Source organism: Centroberyx gerrardi, chromosome 16, assembly GCF_048128805.1.
Source record: "Centroberyx gerrardi isolate f3 chromosome 16, fCenGer3.hap1.cur.20231027, whole genome shotgun sequence".
In the NCBI taxonomy this organism is placed as follows: domain Eukaryota; kingdom Metazoa; phylum Chordata; class Actinopteri; order Beryciformes; family Berycidae; genus Centroberyx; species Centroberyx gerrardi.
In genome coordinates this window covers 21,737,707-21,758,987 of record NC_136012.1, presented here as the reverse complement: position 1 = coordinate 21,758,987, position 21,281 = coordinate 21,737,707, and the positions used below count along the sequence as shown (strand labels likewise).

The 21,281-nt window shown below is 41.4% G+C and overlaps 1 protein-coding gene across 5 annotated transcripts in view; it reads left to right on the top strand.

Annotated features, from left to right (window-relative positions):
* Window positions 1–21,281, top strand: part of fam13b (family with sequence similarity 13 member B) — an 87,955-nt gene that overhangs the window by 753 nt on the left and 65,921 nt on the right. For 3 of the 5 annotated variants that reach the window (XM_071915093.2, XM_078288977.1, XM_071915090.2), the window contains exons 2-3: window positions 17,975–18,127; window positions 21,056–21,262. In XM_071915093.2, coding sequence (XP_071771194.1) covers window positions 21,097–21,262 — 166 coding nt within the window. In that variant the 5' untranslated portion in view covers window positions 17,975–18,127; window positions 21,056–21,096. Of the gene's footprint in view, window positions 1–10,101; window positions 10,199–17,974; window positions 18,128–21,055; window positions 21,263–21,281 lie in introns of those variants that run through there. The other 2 variants (XM_071915092.2, XM_071915091.2) reach the window with 2 other exon arrangements.

The window sequence follows — 21,281 nt, the reverse complement described above, 5'->3', positions numbered from 1 at the left end:
CGTGTTTCGAGTCTCTGGTCTGGAGTTCAGAATCATTTAAACTGTAGCCGGTAGTTTCGTTTCTGTTGCAAGGAGGGTGCTGCCTCTGCTCGGTCACTTCAAACTGTACTGGAATGTTCTAGTTTGCTGTTGTTCAGTATTTGCCATAAATAATGTTTTTGCCTGTCCTGCTGGCAAGATTTCCGTCTACTTAGACTGACTATGGATACAGATTTAGCATCGGTGTTTTACTGAGGATGTATTCTTGAGAATTGCGGTATGAATGAGGATGTTACGTGGTGTTGCTTCTCTTAGCCGGGCTGACTTTCATTTCTAGGCTTTCTGAAATCCTTTGCATATTGCATAATCGGATCCGGCCATTGCCCTAAAATAGGACAGATCGGTCTCTCCATATGGTGTGCTATAAGCATTAGTCTATAAACTACCATATATCTACACTGTACCAAATTCAATGCCATAGTAACATCAATAACCAAAACTGTTTGAATTCATTCCGTTTTAATGCAGAATACAGATGATGTAAGCTCTTATCTTAAGGCTTTATGTAAAATCTGTTGTACAGCTCAGTAAAGGTTAACTAGTTAGCATAAAGCTAGGTTATTGTGTAAGAGACAGCAAATATATAGACAGACATGGGGTAAAGGTCAACTTTGCAGTGGTGCTGATGTTGGAAAAATGGATGTTAGCTTAACTGTTGCTGAATGGGCAACTGTAATAACCTTTGGACTGGTGTAATATCCTACACAATGAAACATGTCTTATTAAAACTTTTAGAGTCTGAGGTGCAAATAAGAAAACTAGTCTTGCTAACATATACCCAGACTAATGAAATGTAAATGCTACTCCTGTCATTTGGGTATCCACTGGATACAGATTCGCCACCCATTTTGGGTCCCAAATCCTAGTTAAAGAACACTGTTATAGAACTTAAATATCAAGTTAATATCACTCGTCTTAAAAAGTGTGATACTGAATGTTGAGATCGCTTAGTGAAAATATTAGTCTATCACAAGGTCAGTGAGAAACCGGAGGCATTCTCTTAATTTGTGTCTATTCTCCTGCAGTGAAATGAAGCTAAATCTGTAGCCTTCTTAGTGAAGGATCACATGCATACAAATACCAACAGTGTCAAAACTCTTCAGCTTCCTGCAATGTGAGATAAGACTACCTCCACAAGACGACCCATGGCTTTTATATGGAAGGAAAACACGCACACAAACGCACACACAGCAGTCACAGCAGTGTCATAACCACCCAGCCTCCTACAGTGTGGGATTGTTGTTGCTAGGTCAGTGTGTGGTTGTTCTAGACTATGTGGACAGGGGCCAAGCTAAACCAAATGTGATCCAAATCTCTCTAAAGCTGGATCCACACTGCCAGATTTTCACCAAATTTAGCCCCAGTTCGCTCGTACTCACACCTGTATGGGAGGTCAGGGGTGAAAAAATTGTTTCATATCCTTGTTTTTCCTCAGGGAACCTCATTGTCAGAAAACTTAACTTGGACGGCAACTTTTGTGCATAATCGGTTAAAGATATAATTTATAATTAGCCGTTTAGCTGTTATCCAGAGTGATTTGCAAAGACCAGTAGAATAAGCTGACATTCATAAACCGCAATGATTGCAAGTGATGAAGCAGTGCAAATGGACAGTAATGCAGTGCTGTGGACTAGAGAAGGATAGAGATAGCTCAATATCTAACAAGCAGTTATGGAAACTCAGCATAATCTTGCACTGTATATTAAGCCAAAATGGGCTGAAGGCAGAATAACAGGACAGGAGCCTCTGCAGTTTCACACAGTGTGGCACTGACCCGGCCCAAAGATTGTGCAAATGGAGACGGGCCCTCAGGCGGCTGGAATAACCAAGGGTTCTTGGAAAAAAAACTCTGGTATATGTGTGTTTTCATATTCCTATAAGAATATCAGAACTAGCCTGTACATGAGGACAAGGTTTTCTTAAGATCCTGGTGTCTCATTTATAAAAGTATTATTTGACTTTATCCAACATTCGGATATATGTTCACTTTAAGTGATGTTATTAAAAGTGAAATTTAGAACAGATGAAAATTATCATTAGGACTACATCTTTTGCTATATCACAGAAATGTGGGCAAAATCAGTGTAACCTGCTCATTTTGGCACTAAGATTTTTTTTTTTATATAAATCACAACTTTGGCTTGGATTTGGTTGTAAGCACAAAATATGTGTGTAAGAACCTTTTATAAATGAGAGCCCTAGATCCAGATTATTTATTTGAAACCAAAAACTACCTAGAAAAGGGACGGGAATTTCCACTAGTTTCAGTGTTGATGCTGGAATTGATACTTCTTTTTTGTGTAGGCTATACCAAGAAACTGTAACCACCGTGCAGCCCGGGCAACAAGTGTCTTTTAAAAAATTCCCCAGGTTTAATAAATCCAAGAAATAAGATTTGCAGATTTTTATCTGTTAGTGATTTGTTCTGATGGCTCTGCTATTTTGAATTGAATTGTTTTGGTTAAATCTAGTGTAGTTGACTGATATTTCTATTGTTGACTAATAGGCCTATATCATCCAGATATTTACATCTAGTCATTAAAAAGTCATCATTCCCATTCCTAATCTACAATAACAATAATAAATGGGAGTGTTAGGGCTTGTGCTAACGTCATGTCTCTTATGCCTGAAATGTTGCACCAGTTATTAGCCAGGCGTTGCATCAGATAAACCATTGGTTTTATGCTAGACATCAGAAAGGAGCAACTCTTTTTCTATACACCTGTTGTACACAGAGGGAGGTAGAAACTTGGGCCACAGGTTGAGGATCCAGGACAGATGGAGAAATCCCCTGCTGAGCAGCTGGTTGGGTTGAAGTAATCTGGAAGAGAACATGTACTCAGCAGGTTTTAGAGCCCAGCGCTGTCACCTCACAGCAACTGCTGAAGGTGTCAAGCCTCCAGAGATGGATAGCTCTGTGCTGAAAGTCACTTGACTGGAGATACAGGAAGACAGACAGTTGTAGCGTACATCGGTAACCTTTGGCCCATTTTCTACCCCCTGTTAGTGTATCTTTGCATTGCTTTCACCTGCTGACTGCAACTTTCCGTTTGAGGATATTTTAAGACTGATATGAGACCTGAGGGCTCTGTCTCTGTCTTTGCATCGTGGTCTCTCTGACGCTCTGACTCTCTCTCTCGCTGTATTTACTTATTCACCTCTCTTCAGTTTGTGTGCTTCCCTCTCTGCCTCTTTCACTGTTTCTTTCTCTCTCTGTATTTCTGCATACATGAAAAATATCTCTTCCCACACCCAACTTGGAACATAGATGTAGCGGAAGTGGATTTTCCTTTGCTGTCTGCACAGACAGCAAAGCAAAAACGGAGCTTCAAATCTAGGGCTGAATGATATATTCTATTTGTATTGATATTGCAATATTAGAGAATGCAATATGTAGATTGCAAAGGCTGCAATATCTTTTTTTTAATTTTCATGGTATGTTTCCGTTTGTTTCAAATGGAAGCAAAGGGTCACACATAGGCCTTGCATGTGCAGTGAATACTACACTAAAAAATAAAATAGTAAAATATAATTGTTGTTTCCAAAAATCCTGTTCGTGCCATATATTCATACCAACATTACTTAATTATTTTAAGTTAAAGTGAGTGACAAATTTTACACTTTTATTTTGAAGACAGACTGTTACCATCTCAGGCTGCTTGACATCTTAGTTTAGCACAGCTGGTGTTACTGAGATCAAAGAGTCTCCACAATACAGATATTTCTCATCTCGCTGAAAAAGTATTTTATTGCGCCAAAGAGCTGTTCATTAAAGTATCAGTATCTGAACACAACAGCTTAATTTGCCGATCTGAGTACGAGTATTGGAGCTGGATCGGCACATTCCGATACTACAGACACTATCGGTGCACATCTAGAGAAAAGTCTGTTCTCCTTTCTAAGGGGAAGATCTCAGTCACGTTAGATTGACCTTGACCTCAGTTTGCCCTTTTTGGCTTGGCTTTGGCAATGGCGTTGCTTGGCTTGGCTTGGTGTGGAGAGTAAAGTCCATTTTCTGGCAGTAGACCCAGTGATCTAAAGTAGCCAACACTGCTCTGGAGCCGTTTCGGTCAGGGCAAACAAATAATGATAAACATAATGATAATAATAAACATGGATAAATCAAGATCAAGGAGCACTTCTCTAGGAGTTATAGTTAATTTGTGGTCTTTGGCTATCAGGGGTAGAACTGAATCTCAAAAGGATACCAAGGCACTTTGACTTGCGTGTAAAAGATCCATTAGTTGAGACAAATGACCTACATGTTGCAGCTAACACAGGCCTCAATAAATAACTGTTTTATCTGCAAGTGCCTGGACATCCTTCTCTTGAAACTTAGCGGTTGGTTAGTGATTGAGACCTTGAAAATGCCCTTACTTCAGATGTAGTGTTACAGGTTAATTGTATTTTTTTTAAGAGGAAAGTAGCAATCCAAATGCACAATGAACTGATGGCTGTGCATTTTGGGAACTGTTGAGTACAACCGCAGTCTTTGAGAGAGCAGCAATTGAGCAGCAAATCCGCATTGATTTTAGCCCATTTGTCTGTCCCTGTTTTAGGTGAATGCAATACTGCCCATCTCTGTTGCCTCAAAAAGTTACCTTTGTTTGCCCTTAAGGCTTACATCAATAATTATTCCTGAATTTCCCCCAAGGGGATCTATAAAGTCTTGTCTTATCTTATCTTATCCTAATTATAATGATAATAATCTGTCATATTCATAGAACACTTACAAAAATAGTTCTGCAAAGGGCTTTACAAAATAAACAAAAATGTAAGTTAATGTGAACAAATAAAGAATAAAAAACTAATAAAACGAATAAAAACTTTATTTAAGCTGTTACTTCCTGTATGCTCTGTGAGCCAAACCCTAGAACTGCACTGTCAGTTTGCTTTGTCACTGTTTGCATGCTCTTCTGCCTACTCAGTTGTCAGCGTATTGTCTCACAGCTGGTGTTTTGATCTATTGTGTACACACACACACACACACACACACACACACACACACACACACACACACACACACACAATTACGAGACATGTACTGCCCCATGTAAGCAACTTGCTCAGGTGTTAATTGAGTCTCATTCAGTCCTGTTGTATAAAGCAAGGATTGTTTATTGGATGATATTTAACCACGGGCATGGGATTTCCTCATTGATTTGCTTGTACTGTAGTCTAATTTCCTTATTGCACCACCACTGCTTTCATAGAGCTGTCAGGAGAGTACCGAATATAAAGCAAACAACAGAGGGAGAGAGATCTCTTTTAACGCAGCAAAGGCAAAAGCGTATTGGCTGGTATTTTAGTGTGCAGTGGTCTGGAAATTTCCATTAGTGTCAGACAGAGCGAGAGAGAGGTGATATAGTCAATACTAAATCAATGAAGCTGAATGTCCCAGACAGGGCTGGGCCCAGTGACTCCGGCAAGCTCTGCTGTGGTTGGGATCACACTTAGCTTATTCCATGATGCATTTATGTTGGTGTTAACTATACTGTTTGTATGCAATGATCCCACGGTTCTAATGTACGATTACATGTTAAACTGATTAATCTGAATACATGCAATTACAGATTGTAGCATTACAACATACATTTTCGTTGGAACATTGATTTACTGACAATTTATTTCATTTCATTTATTTACACATGCATAGAATAAATCAGTGCATGCCACACCTGTGCTGCAATGCAATTCAAAATGGTTATGTAATGTTTTGGAAAAGAACTCTTCACAGAATGATATAATGTCATATATATATCAAATAACAGGCGTTTTTAAGCCACATCAGGTACCAGAAACGAACATTGGCTCTAAAACCTGGAACTGTCCCCACAAAAATTCCAGTGGAATCACAGCATCACTGCATGAATTTGACTATATCAGTTTTGCTGCTCCATTTTGGGCAGCTAGTGGTTAGAGAAATCTTGAGCATTGTCTGTACAAGCTCCAGCTCAATAAAGTATTCTAAATCATACCAGTAAAAACCTTCCAAAAAGTTTTATTAAGAAGGACATATGACGACAACACAGCTGCACAGAAAGCATTTCAATCCCTTCTCCAAATTCCCCATTTCTTAGATGGTTTGCCGAGTTTTAGATGGTAACTCTGCTAATGAAGTGGTATTTACGCAAAGACATGGGTTTGATTACTCTCAAAGACCAAACACCATTTAGGGATTAAAAGTAAAATTGTGGAACCCATATGCAAAGAAATTGCACAACTGGTACTCGATCAGAGGTGTAATGCAAGAAGTTTTGATTGAAACATTTTCTTTGGGTATTCAGAAAAAAACTAAGTTGGATTGAGTACAATAGGCAGAGAAAACCCTGCTTTGTTGCTAGCACCTAAGTCATGGATTTCTTTGTGAGATGGTAGTAGGGATGTTTAAAGTTGAATTTCTTTAGTGTGAAACCCACAGGCAATGGAGGAGCCTACGTGACCGTTCACCCAGATAGAAGAAAGACAGGCAAATTGTATGCAAATGCCAGAAAAACAAATGCTGCTTTGCTTCCACTCCCACAGTTGTTAGCCATACTTGTGTTTCCACTGTAGGCGTCGAAGCCTTTTGCAGTGTCACAGGCCCTCAGGCAGGCAAACAATGCTTCTTACTTTGTTATTGCTTCTAAGAGCATTTGTATGTCATCTCTGCCTTACTAGACAGCATAGTGGAGAGTACTTGGAAGGAAAGATGGGAGCAGGCGACAATAATCAGAATCACCAGTTCAGGGCAAGTATCCCCCTCCTTCAGCAGCTACTGTTAAGCCCAGCTGCTTCAGTGAAGGTGCTTAGTGGCATTTAACCCCCAACTGCAGCTTGCAGGTGTGAATGTGTGGAACTGTGTGAATGCCGTCTCTGGATAAATAATGATTTAAAGAAAGAGAGAAATAAGGACGCGATAGCGGTCGTAGGTTGGATTGGAACCCACAACGTTCAGCACACGACACAAGCTTTAGTCTGCTCAGCCCCTCAAGCAGGTTTATTCATCATGCTCATTCATCATTTGCACCCAGGTCACAGTCTTTGTCTGTCTTGTCATCCCGTCTTTCCCACTCCCCTTTTTTCTGTCTCTCTCCATTTAACACAGTGCAATATGAAAGAAATTCCTTAAAAAGGATCCTTATTTTTATTGGATTTTTCCTCTATCTTCAGAATAAACGAAGGGAAGGCCCCGCTCGCTCGGCTAGGGCGGGAGATAACAAGGCCTCATAAAGCACAAGTCCCCCGAAGACGTGTGCTTATTAATTTATCACTGACAGGGCGGCCTGGGAGGAGCAGCCGAACTAGGCTAGGGCAGTGTGCTGCTGCTGCTGCTACTGATTCAAGGGCAAGACTGGCTGTGCCGCCTCTTCTCTTTCTATCTGTCTCTGTCTTTCTTTCTCTCATCTCGCTCTTTATGTCACTCCCCACTGCTTTCTCTCTTTTAATCTCTTCCTCTCCCGCTCCCTTTCAGACGCTCTTCTTTCTCCATGTCTATACCGGTCTTCCCTATCCCTCTCTCCATTTCTCCGCCTCTCCCAGCCTGCCGTGACCTACTGATGTCTGCTTGCAAGACACAGGGCCACGCTTTCTCAACTTTAAACAAACCTTGACCCAGTATTTTCCTCTCTGTCTCCCGTGGCCATACACTGTGTTCATTAGGCCCATTAGAAGTGGGTTTGTTTGAGATAGCAAAGACAACTGATTAGCAGCAAATGACACGGCACTAATGAGGTCAGATGTAACCGAGGTCATTGTGCAGACAGTGCAGACAGACAGACGGACAAATAGACAGCCAGATAGATAGTGTGTGCAGACAAGTCAAAATGGATGAAAAAGGTAAACATATAGACAAACGGGCAGGCAAATTTGCACCCAGATAGACAAATAAGCTGATAGTCAAATAGGTAAAGAGGCACTCAAGTAAATAACCTAGGTAGAGAAACTGATTAATAGGTATACATACAAAGAAATGTGTAGAGAGATGGACAAATAGGGTAAAATAGATTCAGTAGGGACATTGACAAGTATTGGGACCCTGAGTCAAAGACCGTTTTTTTATTTGCTGTTGACAGATATGAGACAGACGAAGAGGCTGTCTCCCGAATCTTTGGTGTTTATTGGCTCCCAATTTAAAAGACCTTTCAACTCCCAATGTTTGCCTCTTTGCTACACATTGACCTCAGAGTCAGGGTCAGCATCAACCCTCACCTCTGGCTTACAGGCACAAGTCAGTCAGTAAGGCTGAGTGGCTAGTGACAGACAGCATGGTATGTGCACAAACAAGTTTTAGGTCAAGATTTACAACACCTGACCTCAAGACTTGTAAATGTGTCTGTGTTGTAACAGGGGTTCCCAAACATTTTCCTATTGGTCTACTGGTCAAGAACCCCCAAATAGATACACTTTACACTTTAGTACACAGATTCCCATTTAATGAGACTTTGTCCTCAGGAACCCCATCTGAGAAGATATTTGTAATTGGCTATCATTTAATATAGAATTCAGTGTTGTCGGTTTGCTATTAATGATTTGTTATTGACATTTCATTTAGCAAGCCCAGTAACTCATATTTTTTCAGGCACTAAAGTCTCTCAGTCTTGAATAACCTAATTGCATTGCAACATTAACTGACTGTTATACCTCCATCTTATTATTAATGCTATGTTTCAAACTGTCTCTCCATTCAATTTGTGTCGCGCACAGACATACCACGCCTTGAAGGACAAATGCACAAATGTGCTGCGTCATAGCTGCAATGAATTATGGTCATTGTAGTTCACTTGGCAGCTTTAAATTTGGATTGTTTGAAAACTACAGCGGCAAGAATCGCCAGCTTCATGCATTTGTTTTTGCTGACCACTGTACACACTCTCTCTGACCATGTGCCAATCAAATCGAAGTAAAACAATGGCTCTGTATCAAACAGGCTATTGATTGGCTGCCTGTTACACTGCTCCATGAAAAGTGGCAGCATCAAAACTTCCTGGATGGTTAAGTAGCCTAATGTTAGTTGAAACTTAACATTATTCCTATGTGGCGACACACAGCAGGTGTGAGGCCACTAAAAAGAAAAAAATAAGACAAAAAACATCCATTTTATAAGAGAGTCAGCAAGTTTTAAATTTAAACGTGAAATCTACGCACACAATACTTGATCCTGTACAAGAAATGCATTGTAAATGGGTAAGGTTACATATCTCCGTGAAAAATGTATATTAACTAATTTTGTGGGTAAACATTTTTCTTGGTAGGTAATTTTTTAAAAATTAAACAGGTGAGACTAAATGTAATTCTGGACACTGGTTCAAGGTCTCTGGTCCCCGTTTTTGGAACCACTGTAATACGGGTGGATGACATGTAACTCGTAATTTTTCATTCCATTTGTGACAGAGCAGATAAGGATCTCAGTCACATGCTGTTCTGATGTGGATGAGAGACAGGTGTGTGTGTGTTTGTGTATGTGCGTGCCCGTGCATTTGTCTCCGTGCTCGTGTGCAGGTGCATACAATCCGTACTCGCTCGTGTGTACACTGCGCTTTTGTTTTTTGTGTGTGCAATTGGGTGTGAGAGGTCACGCACATGCTTGCGAGTACAAGGAAGTAAGGCGATGCGTCGGGGTCATGGGATCTGTGTATGAAGAATGGATCCGATTGCCTCACACACTATACACAAACATGCAGAAATGCCAGGAATTCATTCCCTCTCTGGCGGTTTTTGCGGTGATTGAGGCCAGAGAGCAGAGTTCACCGAGGTCCTGCCTGTAACTCCCCAGAGTTCAAGAGTTGACATTCAAAACAGGCTCGACAGACTCGCTAGCCTAGACATCTGCATGTACGCAAAGAAATGTTGTTTTTTTGGTCATTTTTGCTTTTGAACACACAACTCCTATTCATTTAATAAGGATTCCTTCTTTTCCTTCTTCTTTTTTCCCATTTTTTTTTGCCCCTTCAGAGTTTTTTTTGTAGGCTTTGACGCACATAAATCCCATCCATTAAAAATTTCTGAAGAGGATTCCTGCCTTTCTCCTCATCGCTTCCTGCTTCTCTGCTGTTGTTTGACCCTCACATGTTCAAACGGGCAGTGAGAAAAGACAGAGTGCAGAGTTTGACAGCCTAAATCTCTTTTTTTTATTTAATGGAGAATTTTTAAACTCTAAGGATTTCATAACATGATGCAAGTAAGAGGAAATTTGCTAATTTATTCATAACCTCTTGTGAATATTTTACATCTTTTTGGTCATGCACTTTGTTTTGATAGAGCCGAGGCAATTTATTTTGGCAGATCGCAGATTAATCACGACAGGGTTTTTGTTCTCATACGTGATGCAAGTAAAATTGTCTTTATTAAATATGGATGTACTGTTCCATTTGTTGATGTACTGGGTATTTGTGATCGCCTCTGTGTTGGTTGTTTCAATTATTTAACACATCAGGGATGGTCCAGTTTTCCCCTCCTGCTTTGTGGTTTCCATTTTTTCCACTGTTTCTACATTTTTAGGTATTAAGTTCCAGAGTGACTTAAAGTGAGTCAGCAGGTAGCGGGGTTCAGTGTCTTGCTAAAATACACTTCCACCGGACACGTGGTTGCAGGTATCGAACCTGTAACCTTTTTGTTAAGGGATGGTCTCTGTAATTGCTAGGCTACCTTACAGACTATTGTGCAGGTTTTAGAATTGAACTGAAATGTGGTAATAGGTTCATTAAAATATACTGCTGCCTGCCACTGCGGTAGGCCTATTATTCAAAACTCATGGCTGTGAAACAAGACTATTACGGATTGCCTAGTGGGTCTATTTCCACACTGTTCAGTCGTGTTGTCTTTTTTTTTTTTTATCTTTCTCTCTCTTTCTTTCATTCCTCTTCTTTTTCTTTCTGCTCTCATGTTCTTCAGGTTTTTTATTTCTCTCTTATCTCCTTCCTCTCTTGCTCTTCAGTTCTCAAAGTGTAAGTTCACAGTGCAGGTCTTCATGCTCAGTTCTCAATTGCTGCTCATATCAGATATTCTTTTTGGGTGACTGTTCACATCTCTCCTAGGACGTAGCCCATATCCGATATCAATATGAACTGACAGCAATGTCAAATAGACAGGTGTGTGCAGAGTCGCAATATCAAAAGACGTCACATATGTTAAATTTATTTTACCACATATCCATGTGGTCCAGATTGAAAATGAAAAAATGTGACTCCATGCAGCTTTTTCCTGTTGTTACTGATTAGAAAACATCAGATCTGTATCACACGTGAGGGAGAAAAATCTGAATTGGGACACTTTAAGCTGCAGTGTGAACATAGTCCAAGTCTCTCTTTGCTCTCTTGTTCCTGAGTTGTCCCTCCCCGTCTCCATCTCTCTCTTTCTTGTTCTCAAGTTCTCTATTGGCCCCTTTCCCCCTCTGGTTCTCTGGTTTTCTCTCTCTCCCACTCGCACTCAATTTGTCTTCCTCTTTCTCTCTCTCTCTCTCTCTCTCTCTTTCTCTCCCCTCAGCCTCCTCTATTTCCCCTCTAACAATGTCCCTCATTGTAGAGCAGAAGGTTGTCACGCATAATATGTGGGATTAAGACACACCGACGGACAGAAAGAAACACAGACCCATTCTAGACCGTTCCATTACTGACCAAATCCGCTGCTACAGAGGCCTTTTAGGGTCAGTTTTCATCCCAGACAGGGCAACAATTTGGGAACATTGAGTTCCCAAGTCCTCCGGTCTCAGTGTCCCGGTCTGTCTTTCTGTCTGTTTGGCACTAACACTGTCAGGGTTAGGGGTTCTCCTCTCACCAGGGCCACCCATGCTAAAATGTGTGCACTTATGGTTTAAGGCGCTTTGGATAAAAGCTTCCACCAAATGGTATATATTAATGGCATTATGTAAAAGTAAAAGTTGGGGGTGCAAGCTGGGGAACCTGCAGTGTCCTCATGGCATTGTGGGTTTGAGTCTGTCAGAGCCTTGATTGCGTGTCCCGTTTGTTTCCTGTCACTGTCTACTCTAGTGACACAGAGATGCCATTAAAAATAACCTTTTGAAAAAAGGAGCAGTCTGGGTTGCATCAGCTGTGTCATTCCTTTTCCCTGCTACAGGACCAAGCTTTAGCCATGGGTTTTACAATAGCCTGGCTTCCACTACAGGGCCCATACAGGGCTTATGCACTGTTTATTGTCACTGATGCTTTTGCATTAAAACATTTATGTAATATGTCTCTCTTTGTATGTTGCTACCTACAGAGGTAGTTTATCAGTTGGTGTTTAGTTGCAGATAGATTAATAGTCCTGTTAAGCTCCAATCGGCACTGCTGTGGAAATTGGACAGTTCTAATAAAGGGTCATATGCCTTGTTCAGTTCTGTTCATAATGTCTTGTCACAAGCAGTTGTGACAGAGCTGTATTTAAGTTTTAAGGGTTATACTGAAAATATTTTCCTCTCTGAGGTAGGAATGCATCATTGTATTGCATGTGTATTGCAACTTCAGCTTTCCCAATTCGTAATTGTAGAATTTGGTGATATTGAATGATATAATGTCCACTTCCTTTAGAATGCCTACTGTAGCTGAAAACTGTCAAGATATTGATATAAGATGCGAAAAGTGCAATAAAGCAGTTTAGCTTCCCAAATCGTTATCATCAAGACTAATAATTGTTATAATATCTAGCAAAATAATCACGTTTATCATTGTCATATCATTTTAGCCATAATTGTGCATGCCCTCACTGAGGACAATAAACTGTCTGTCTGTCTGGTCTGCAGTTCAGGTCTGTTTGGTTTGGTTCAGCATTGAGGGCCCTAACCCAACACAAGAATTCCAGATCCAATAGTGGGATTTTCCCTGGCTTTTAAAGAGGCTTAGGTCGCAGCGATGCCAGTTCAGTTGGTTTTGGATGGGATAGACGTTGAAGAATGCCGTAAGAGCACTCAGCAACCTGTATGAGCAAACATAAGACTATTGAAACCCCCTTTCAATAATCCCAAGTAAAGTAAAAACTTTGGAATCCAGTCTGAGTCATTCAGCCAGCAACAAATACAAAATATATTGGATATTTTCCCTTTATTTCTGGTGTTGGTCAGAAGAAGAATCCTAGCTGGGCTGCTTAAGAGTTCAATAAGCAGGGTAAACTGATATGCCGATACAAGCAAATGGTACACTAGGCAAATATCAGCAGATGATAGCTTGGGTTTAATATCTGCTTGGGTCTCTTGGGCAGCGAGTAAAACAACTGTGGTGGATTTGGATGTAACATCCATCGTTTCACAGAAAAATAATTAATCCTATCCCAAAAAGGCCATGTAAAAAATAATACACAGAGCTTGCCTGGCTTCACTCAAAGCGATTACTGCAATAGTCCCTAAAAGGGCATATGAGGAAAGTGAGGTTGGGAGGTGAAAAAGTAAAAACAAAAAAAAGCAAAGCACTTCTATATGTGGGAGGTGTAGTTGGTCCAGCACAGCTCAGTTAGGTTCAGTTGAGTTCACGCTGGTTTTAATAATAGAAGGATACAGTGGAAGACTAAGGGCCTTGTCACACCAGGATTGGCCAAGCAAAATCTATTCACAAGTTGTGGCAAAACTGGAAATTATATGATGATTTGCACCTGTGTAGTGCCAGTGGCAGACTTTGGGCGGACTGGCCAGTAGAGGTAGCCTTGACTTTCGTTCATTGCTAGATAGCCATGTTGTGATGCTGAAGTTGTTGTGATGCCAAAAGAAAGCTTTGGCTATCATGCTGATAAAATGCTGTGATAACCTGACGCTGCTAAAATGAGAGCTTCCTCCGCGATGGCAGAAGGAGTCAGTCCCGCCGACTCCTTTCCTATTGGTTGAGCATCAGTGAGTCATGCAGATTCACAGGTCGAAGTTGAACAAATTTGACGTCTGCACCAAGCAAACCAAGCAAAAATGTAGCTTCACAACTGAATGCGAAGCCAGGTCGCATACTGTTCAATTGAAATGAACAGAAGGCAAAGAAAATTTTGCGGTGGTGTGACTGGAGAATGACGCCATGCTGCTGCCGCCTCTCTAGAAAGACTAAAAGATTGAACGATTATCTTGTTGTTCTGTGTAGCTCAGTGGGTAGAGCATAGTGCGAACACTGCAGGGGTTCAGTTCCCTTTGGGCCTATCCATTCTAAGAAATGTATGCGTGCGTGGTTTCACAAGGTGTCTTGGATAAATGCACCCATTAAATGGCATATGTTGTGTTAAAGAGCTTATAAAAACTGTTGGCTGTAAATGTGTGACAATTCTCCACGATGAAGTGCCTAATTTGTAAAGAACAGTTGGCATCGAATAACCTGTTACTTAACATCAGCCACTGAGCAGGGTTACCAAGGAAACATGGCTGCCACTGACAACTGCAACATGCAAACTCTTTGAATTAATGCTGCCGTGCAAAGACAAACATTAACTACTTTTAGTATGTTGTAAAGGTCAGGGTTTAGATTGAATATCAACAAAAGTTATACCTATAACGGCTATTAAATGATATGCAAGCCACTTCTGTTTAGTTGAGGCAGGGGTTAAACGCTGAAGTCATTTTTCTCCGTTTCTGTGCTCGAGAAATTACTGCTCTTTGGCTTTGTAGGACTGTACAGAGATGGTGATGGGGATGGTGTGTAGCTATGGAAGGAACATATTGGTGTGTATGGTGTAGTGGTTAAGACTCGGATCAAAGGATCAAATCCCACCAGAAACTTGTCGCAGGACTTGTCTTCCGCCAGTTACCTTAAAAATTGTTTAGCTTTGAATTGAATGTTCTATCACTGACAAATTTACTGCGTTTAGGCTACATTTTGGAGTGGTTGAATTGTAATTGACTTGGCCTTTAGCCCTTTCCTTGTACCTAATAAGGTTGAAACGCTGTGTGGGCTGGGATTTTTTTCAAGGTTACAGCATTTTCTCCATGGAACTAGATTTTATTGCCAAGCAATAGCAGCCAAAACCCTTATAACGCTTATTGGCTAGAATTGTGTTTGTTACCTGGCCGCATTAGCTTATTGAACATTGTTTGAAGAAGCTTTGTGTACTATCAGGGTCTCGATGATTTCACTGGTATAGCTCTTCCTACAAAGATAGATGGCTTTGAATCAAACAAGGAGCATTATGTAAGAAGGGTGAAAATAAAAGGTAGGGAATGCAGAAAGTCAGGCCCTTACAGACAACCTTGTGTAAGCTTTGTAGTTAGTGTGGTTTAATTAGTGGTCAGTAGGACAGTCAGACAGAGTGATGGCCTTTGATTAGGAGTTAATAAGCACCTTCTGCAGACTCCTGATGAAGGTAGCAAGCAGGTTTTAGAGTGAGAGAGACACAGACAGAACAGACCGGAAAAAATACAGACAGGGACAGTTAAAAAAGAGAGACACAGACAGACAGAGTGATGGAAAGATAGATCGGGGTGTTTTGGAAATTCCCCGCGATATTTTCCAATCTTTAAGAAAGCAGTGGCCGGAACCCTTCCTCCTCTTCTCTTCTCCTCCGCTCTCCCTGACGTGGAGGTGATGCAGACCGACTAAGTAGGTCGGATGGCTTGCATAACGCGCAGCGGAAGGACGAACGAAAGGAAGGAAGGAAGGAAGGAAGGAAGGAAGGAAAAGAGGCAAGAGGGTAGAAGAGAAAGGGAGGAAGACAAAGCAGAGAAAAGAGAAAGGGACAGAATGTAGCAGAGGAGCGAGGAATGGAGAGAGGCAGTTGTTCCAGAAAGAAGCATTGAAAGAGAAAAAGAGAGGCGAAGTGCAGGAGAGAGAGGTGGCAGAAAGAGGTTTAACGATGGTGGACGAAGTTTAATTTTCATGGAGATGATAAATTATAAAGCATGCTTGGGGCTTTAGTGTAGCAGGGGAATAGTGATGCTGAATACATCAAATCTGGGTCTCTGGGCTAAAGAGCCTACCTAGTTCTGTCAGTGTTGTAGGTTCGAATCCAGCTTACTACAGTTGTTGTGTGTTTTGCTTTGCCTTTGAAGAACCTCAGACTCTTGCTGCCTAAATATTTCAATACACTTCTCTGAAAGACTTGTGTATTGCGCCTTTCAACTGCAAAGTTACGACTCCCGTTCATAAGTGGATTGGTCAGTTGACATTCTACCATCAGCTCATTTTCTCTCCATATTTCTCTTTCCCTTATTGCTCTCACCCTCTCTCTCTGCCTCCCTCTCACTCTTCTTTTTCAGTATCTTTGTTTCTCGCTTTCTATCTCTCTCTCTCTCACGCTCTATTAAAAAAAAAAAGAAATGTAGAGCTGTATTTTTAATATTTTACCACATGCCCATGTTTCTATCTGGACCACCTAACACTGCACTAACAGCCTCAAAGCACTCTCTTTCTCTCTTTCATACACACAGGCACATGCACACACTATCTCTCTTGTGCACACACACACACACACACACACACACACACACACATTCACAGACGTACACACTGGGTAGTTAGGCTGTCTCTGTCTCAGATGACTGGCTTGCTTTGAACAAGAGCCTCGTTTGCACTCTGACAGCCTCATCACGAACGCAGACACACACACACATACACACACATGGAGCAACACACAGGGATGCAGGCACATGTAACACACACACACACACAAACACTAAAATGGCAGCACTTACTAACAAGCATGCAGCATACACACACACACCAAGCACACATACAGATTCAAAGTGACAGTTTGCACACATCCACCCACACATGGGCATGCGGGGACATGTCGCGTGTTTGTGCGTGTCACACACACACACACACACAGAGCTTTCTAGCCCAGTCTGTGTCAGTTTAATTATTGCGTTCTGTCCTCGCCTCCAGCAGACTCCCGGACAGCCTGACGTCTCAAGCCTCAAGCTAGAAGAGGAGAGGAGAGCGAGGAGGATGGGATTAGGGAAGAGGAGAGGAGACGGTATATAGAGAGGGAAATAAACAGAATAAACAGAGATGGGGAGAGGAGAGGGAGAGGGCACAAAAAAGATGGAAAGAAGAGGGAGAGGGACAGAGAAATAGAGAGATAAAGAGGGAAAGGGGAATAGAGGAAAGGAAAAGAGGAGAAAATTACGCCTATGCTTCTTTAGTTCTTAGCAAAAACACAAAACGAGAGGACAGGAAAGGAGAGCCTCAGCTACAGAATGAAAGTGACTTTAGCTTCCCTTTGTAACAGTCCTTTGAAGAAGACACATACACAAAGATGAAAACCCACACACTAATATTCCTTTTATCTGAATTCATTGGATTAATGCATTGTATTGCATTTGGTTTTCATTTGTTGCATTGCATTTGGTTTCACCCGATTTTGCCATAGTAAAAACAGTCTGTAGCCATTATTAGAAAATGGCAATTTGGCAACATCAGCATAACTTTTAACTGAATTGCAACCATATGATATTAAAGTGGTAATCTGCGAGATCCTTGCATTTTTTATTATGGTATTATTTTTGGTATTAAGTGGTCATTGCTGTAGTGTGTGTGCACTGCACTTCCCAGAGATCACCAGTCAATCAAACAGTGTGTCCAGTACTGTGACGTCTTTTTCCTTGGATTTTCTGTTGATGAAGTTTGGGTTTCTGTAGGTGGCGCTGTTTTCGTTGTTCAGCCATGGTGGCTATCGCTGCTCATGCTAACAACCCAGTTCTTTCTCTGTTTATTCCTAACAAACTATTGTTGCTGCTGCCGGAAACGTAAACCGCATCACTTACTGTGTGGCAATGGATTTTTCTTGGGAAAGACCTATCAGACACCAGGGGTTTAGAACAGCAAATGCTTTCATGAACTGACTATAGGGGGAGTCACTATTGTGTATTGTGTAACAATTGGCAAAACTGTGGATTATTACTTTAACCCTTCTGTCCCATCTGTCCCCTCTCTCGCCCTATCTCTCTCCCCCCTTCACCCCCTCATTTTCTCCCTCTTCTCTTTCCCCCCACTTTTTCTTTCTCCCTGCCTCTCCTCTTACTCCCTCTCTCCTCATCTGTCTCTCCCTCTCCCCTCAGTGTAGCTGTAAAGGAATCCTGCAAGAGGGATTAGCGGTCCGTCAATGAGGAACTACCGGCTCATCTTCTGCCACAACCTGAAGCAGCCATAGATGGTTCACTGGTTCACTGGCCAGGGGAGGAGAGGATAGGACACACTTTCACTGCTACACGGTGGGTAAACACACACACACACACACACACACACATACATATACACACTTTCACTGCTAAACATGGTGAGTTAAACACCAACACAGTCACACACAGTACACTTATATTGCTACATGGTGGGTTAACACACATTAACATACACAAATTAGTTCACTGTTATGCGTGGGTTAATAGACACACACACACACACACACACACACACACTTTTCCTTCTCCACACTGGGTTAACACTTAACATACACGCTTTCATTGCTACGTGTGGGTTAATAGATACTAACACACACACACACACAAGTTAACATACATATGCATGTAGACACACAATCTCTCTCCTTCCTTCCTTCTCTCTCTCTCTCTCTCTCTCTCTCTCTCTTTCTCTTTCTCTTTCTCTCACACACATACATACACCTACACAAGTTCACTGCCGACCAGGAGAGAAGAAATGGACACACTTGGTTAGAACTTCCTGAACAAGAAAATCCTGTTCATATATACACACACACACACACACACACACACACACACACACACATATATATATGAATGCCTGACATTCATGTTATATAACAAGTTGACCATCAGTATATTTGGACATCTAGGAATGCTCTACACAACTGGTTTTAAACTGGTTTTCATGTGTGTGAGAAGACAAAAAAAAAAAAACACTTGACCTTTTCAAGTTAGAAAAGCTTCATTTTTGGCAGAGGTAAAATTCCTGTCTGACCACCATATAACAGGCTTACCATGACATTTCTGGAGTGGTTAGGTGTGTGTGTGTGTGTGAGCTTGAGAGAGAGAGACAAGGGAGGAAGACAAGCAGGGGAAGAAAGAGGTTTTTGCCTATATTTGAGCAATATATGGTAAGTGTGTTGTTATTTCTGAAGGCTGTTGCTATTATGGCCAGTAGCTTATTAGCTCTACTAACTCCTGATGCAGCCATCTGTTATTCTGATCCTAGTCTATCTTTTTTTTTTTAACAAAGAATCTGGGATGTCGACACCTCAGTTATCATCTCAATTGATCATTATGATCACCGTCTAGTGTCCGAGACCGACAGTTGGGGAAGTCAATTTAAGATATCAGATTGAACTCCTAATAATGATTCGTTTTTTCATTGTTTTCATTGTTTCATGTCATTGTTTCAATGTTTTTTCTTTTTTGTTGTTACCCAAGATCATTTGTGATCACCGGCTCTCGCTAGAATACATTTGTTACCAGAAATCTGAAAACATCCATCTGTTTTGGGATTTTATTTAGAGTTGTTGGTTCCTTTGAAAGGTCCAGCGTAAAGTCAAATGTGAAAATGTTAAAAATTTTAGAGGTGCCAAAATCTCAAGTTTTGTGATGTTATTGGTGGAACAAATACCAATACCTGTATATCTCTAAAAGGCTATCGACTGAAGATATTGGCACACCAGTATATATTGGACGGGTGCTAATTTGTTCTGATTGGAGAAAACCCAAGTCACATTTGTTGATAATCGTTTGGCGATGTCCCTCCTTCCCGATGAGTAGACTAGACGCCATCTGCCGCTGTTTGCATTCAGATTACTCACCAACCGACCGTCATAAAGGTCAAACTTTGAGCAGAAACGATGCTTGAAAATTCTTCCTTGCTAGAGTTAGCCTCTATTGATTTTCATTGGTTTTTTGACTCAGCCGTAGGTGGTATCCACAGAGAATTGAGTGATGACTTAGAGCATATAAGAATCTTTAGGAGCAGGTAAGAAAGTATTGAAACTGATATTTCACATGGTGCTGCACGAGTAATTTTGTATAATCGAATATTGTGATTTTTGTTTCCGCAGTTATTAATTGTGGAATATTGACGTATCACCAATTCTGAAACATTTTCATTTAATTTAGAGCATCCACAATAGTTAAAAAATAGTCAAGATGTCAATTTAAGATGCAAAAAGTACAGTAAGATTATTTCATTTAAATCATTGAGTCATCCTAATGTCGCATTTTTTAATAGAGATGGTCACAGAAAACACTTTGTTGAACCAACTAAGAATATTATACAGAGGAAAACCCTGCTGTTTTAGTCTAGCCACCTTTTCATTTAGCATAGACAGGATGCCTGCTTCACTGCTACAGTCATCAGTCCCTTAACCAAGACCTAAAATCTCTCCAGTTCCTCCTATGACTCACCAAAGGCCAGGGGTGCTTAAACTTCTTTTAGCTTGTAACCCAAATTTTGCTAAATTTACCTTTTTCACCAACCCCCCTGTTTAATGATTACGTACTGGCATCATCTTGTCATTGGGACCTATCACAAACAGTGCTAGGACCCATTTCTGACCCCAACTCATAGTTTAAAGGGATGTTGAACTTGGGTAGTACCTTGGGTTGTGTAGCTTCCTGGCCATGATATAACCATCATATCTGTGTGGGCCAGTAGACTATTCCCAATCCCAGCTGCACAATACAGTTACACTCAATCTTTGGCTTCTTCCTCCTTCTCTTCCTCCTCCTCTTCTTCCTCCTAGAAGGGTCAGCTATAAGTGCACTTGCAGGCCAGTAGCAGTCTATTCTGTCCTTCCTCATCCTCCCACTCCCCCTCCTCCTCTGAAGGGGAGGGTCAAATGCTAAAATGCTATGTAACAACGGCTAGACCTGCCACTCCTATATGCTTGAGGGTTGTTTTGTTTGTTTCTGGACGACAGAGGAAGAGACCAGCTGTTATCATATCTCTCTCTCTCTCTCTCTCTCTCTCTCTTTGCCAGTGTGTCTCTATCACTCTGTCTCCTTGTGTCTCTCTCTCTTGTTCTGAGATGAAGTTTTCTCCACTCTTTGGCTTGCAGTGAGAGTACGAGCGGAGACGCGTCATTGTGTTTTGTGTTGACCTGCCTCCTATACTAAGGAGGTGATTCTCTCTCTGTTTTTCTTCCTCTTTCACTGCCTGAATCTGAATTCATTCTGAAGACGTGAGGTCTCAGCGGGGTTGTGGTGAGGAGGAGGCGGCCATGAGGAAGAGCGTGTCTCCGTTGCCAGGCAACGAGGGCGGGAGCTCGGCCACCACCGCACGGGTGTTTGGCGTTCCCTTGGAGGAGGTGACACACACACACACTCTCAGCGGCCACGAGGTTCCTGCGCTGGTCAAACACATCGTCGACTACATTGAGGAGCACGGTGAGTGATGGACACACAC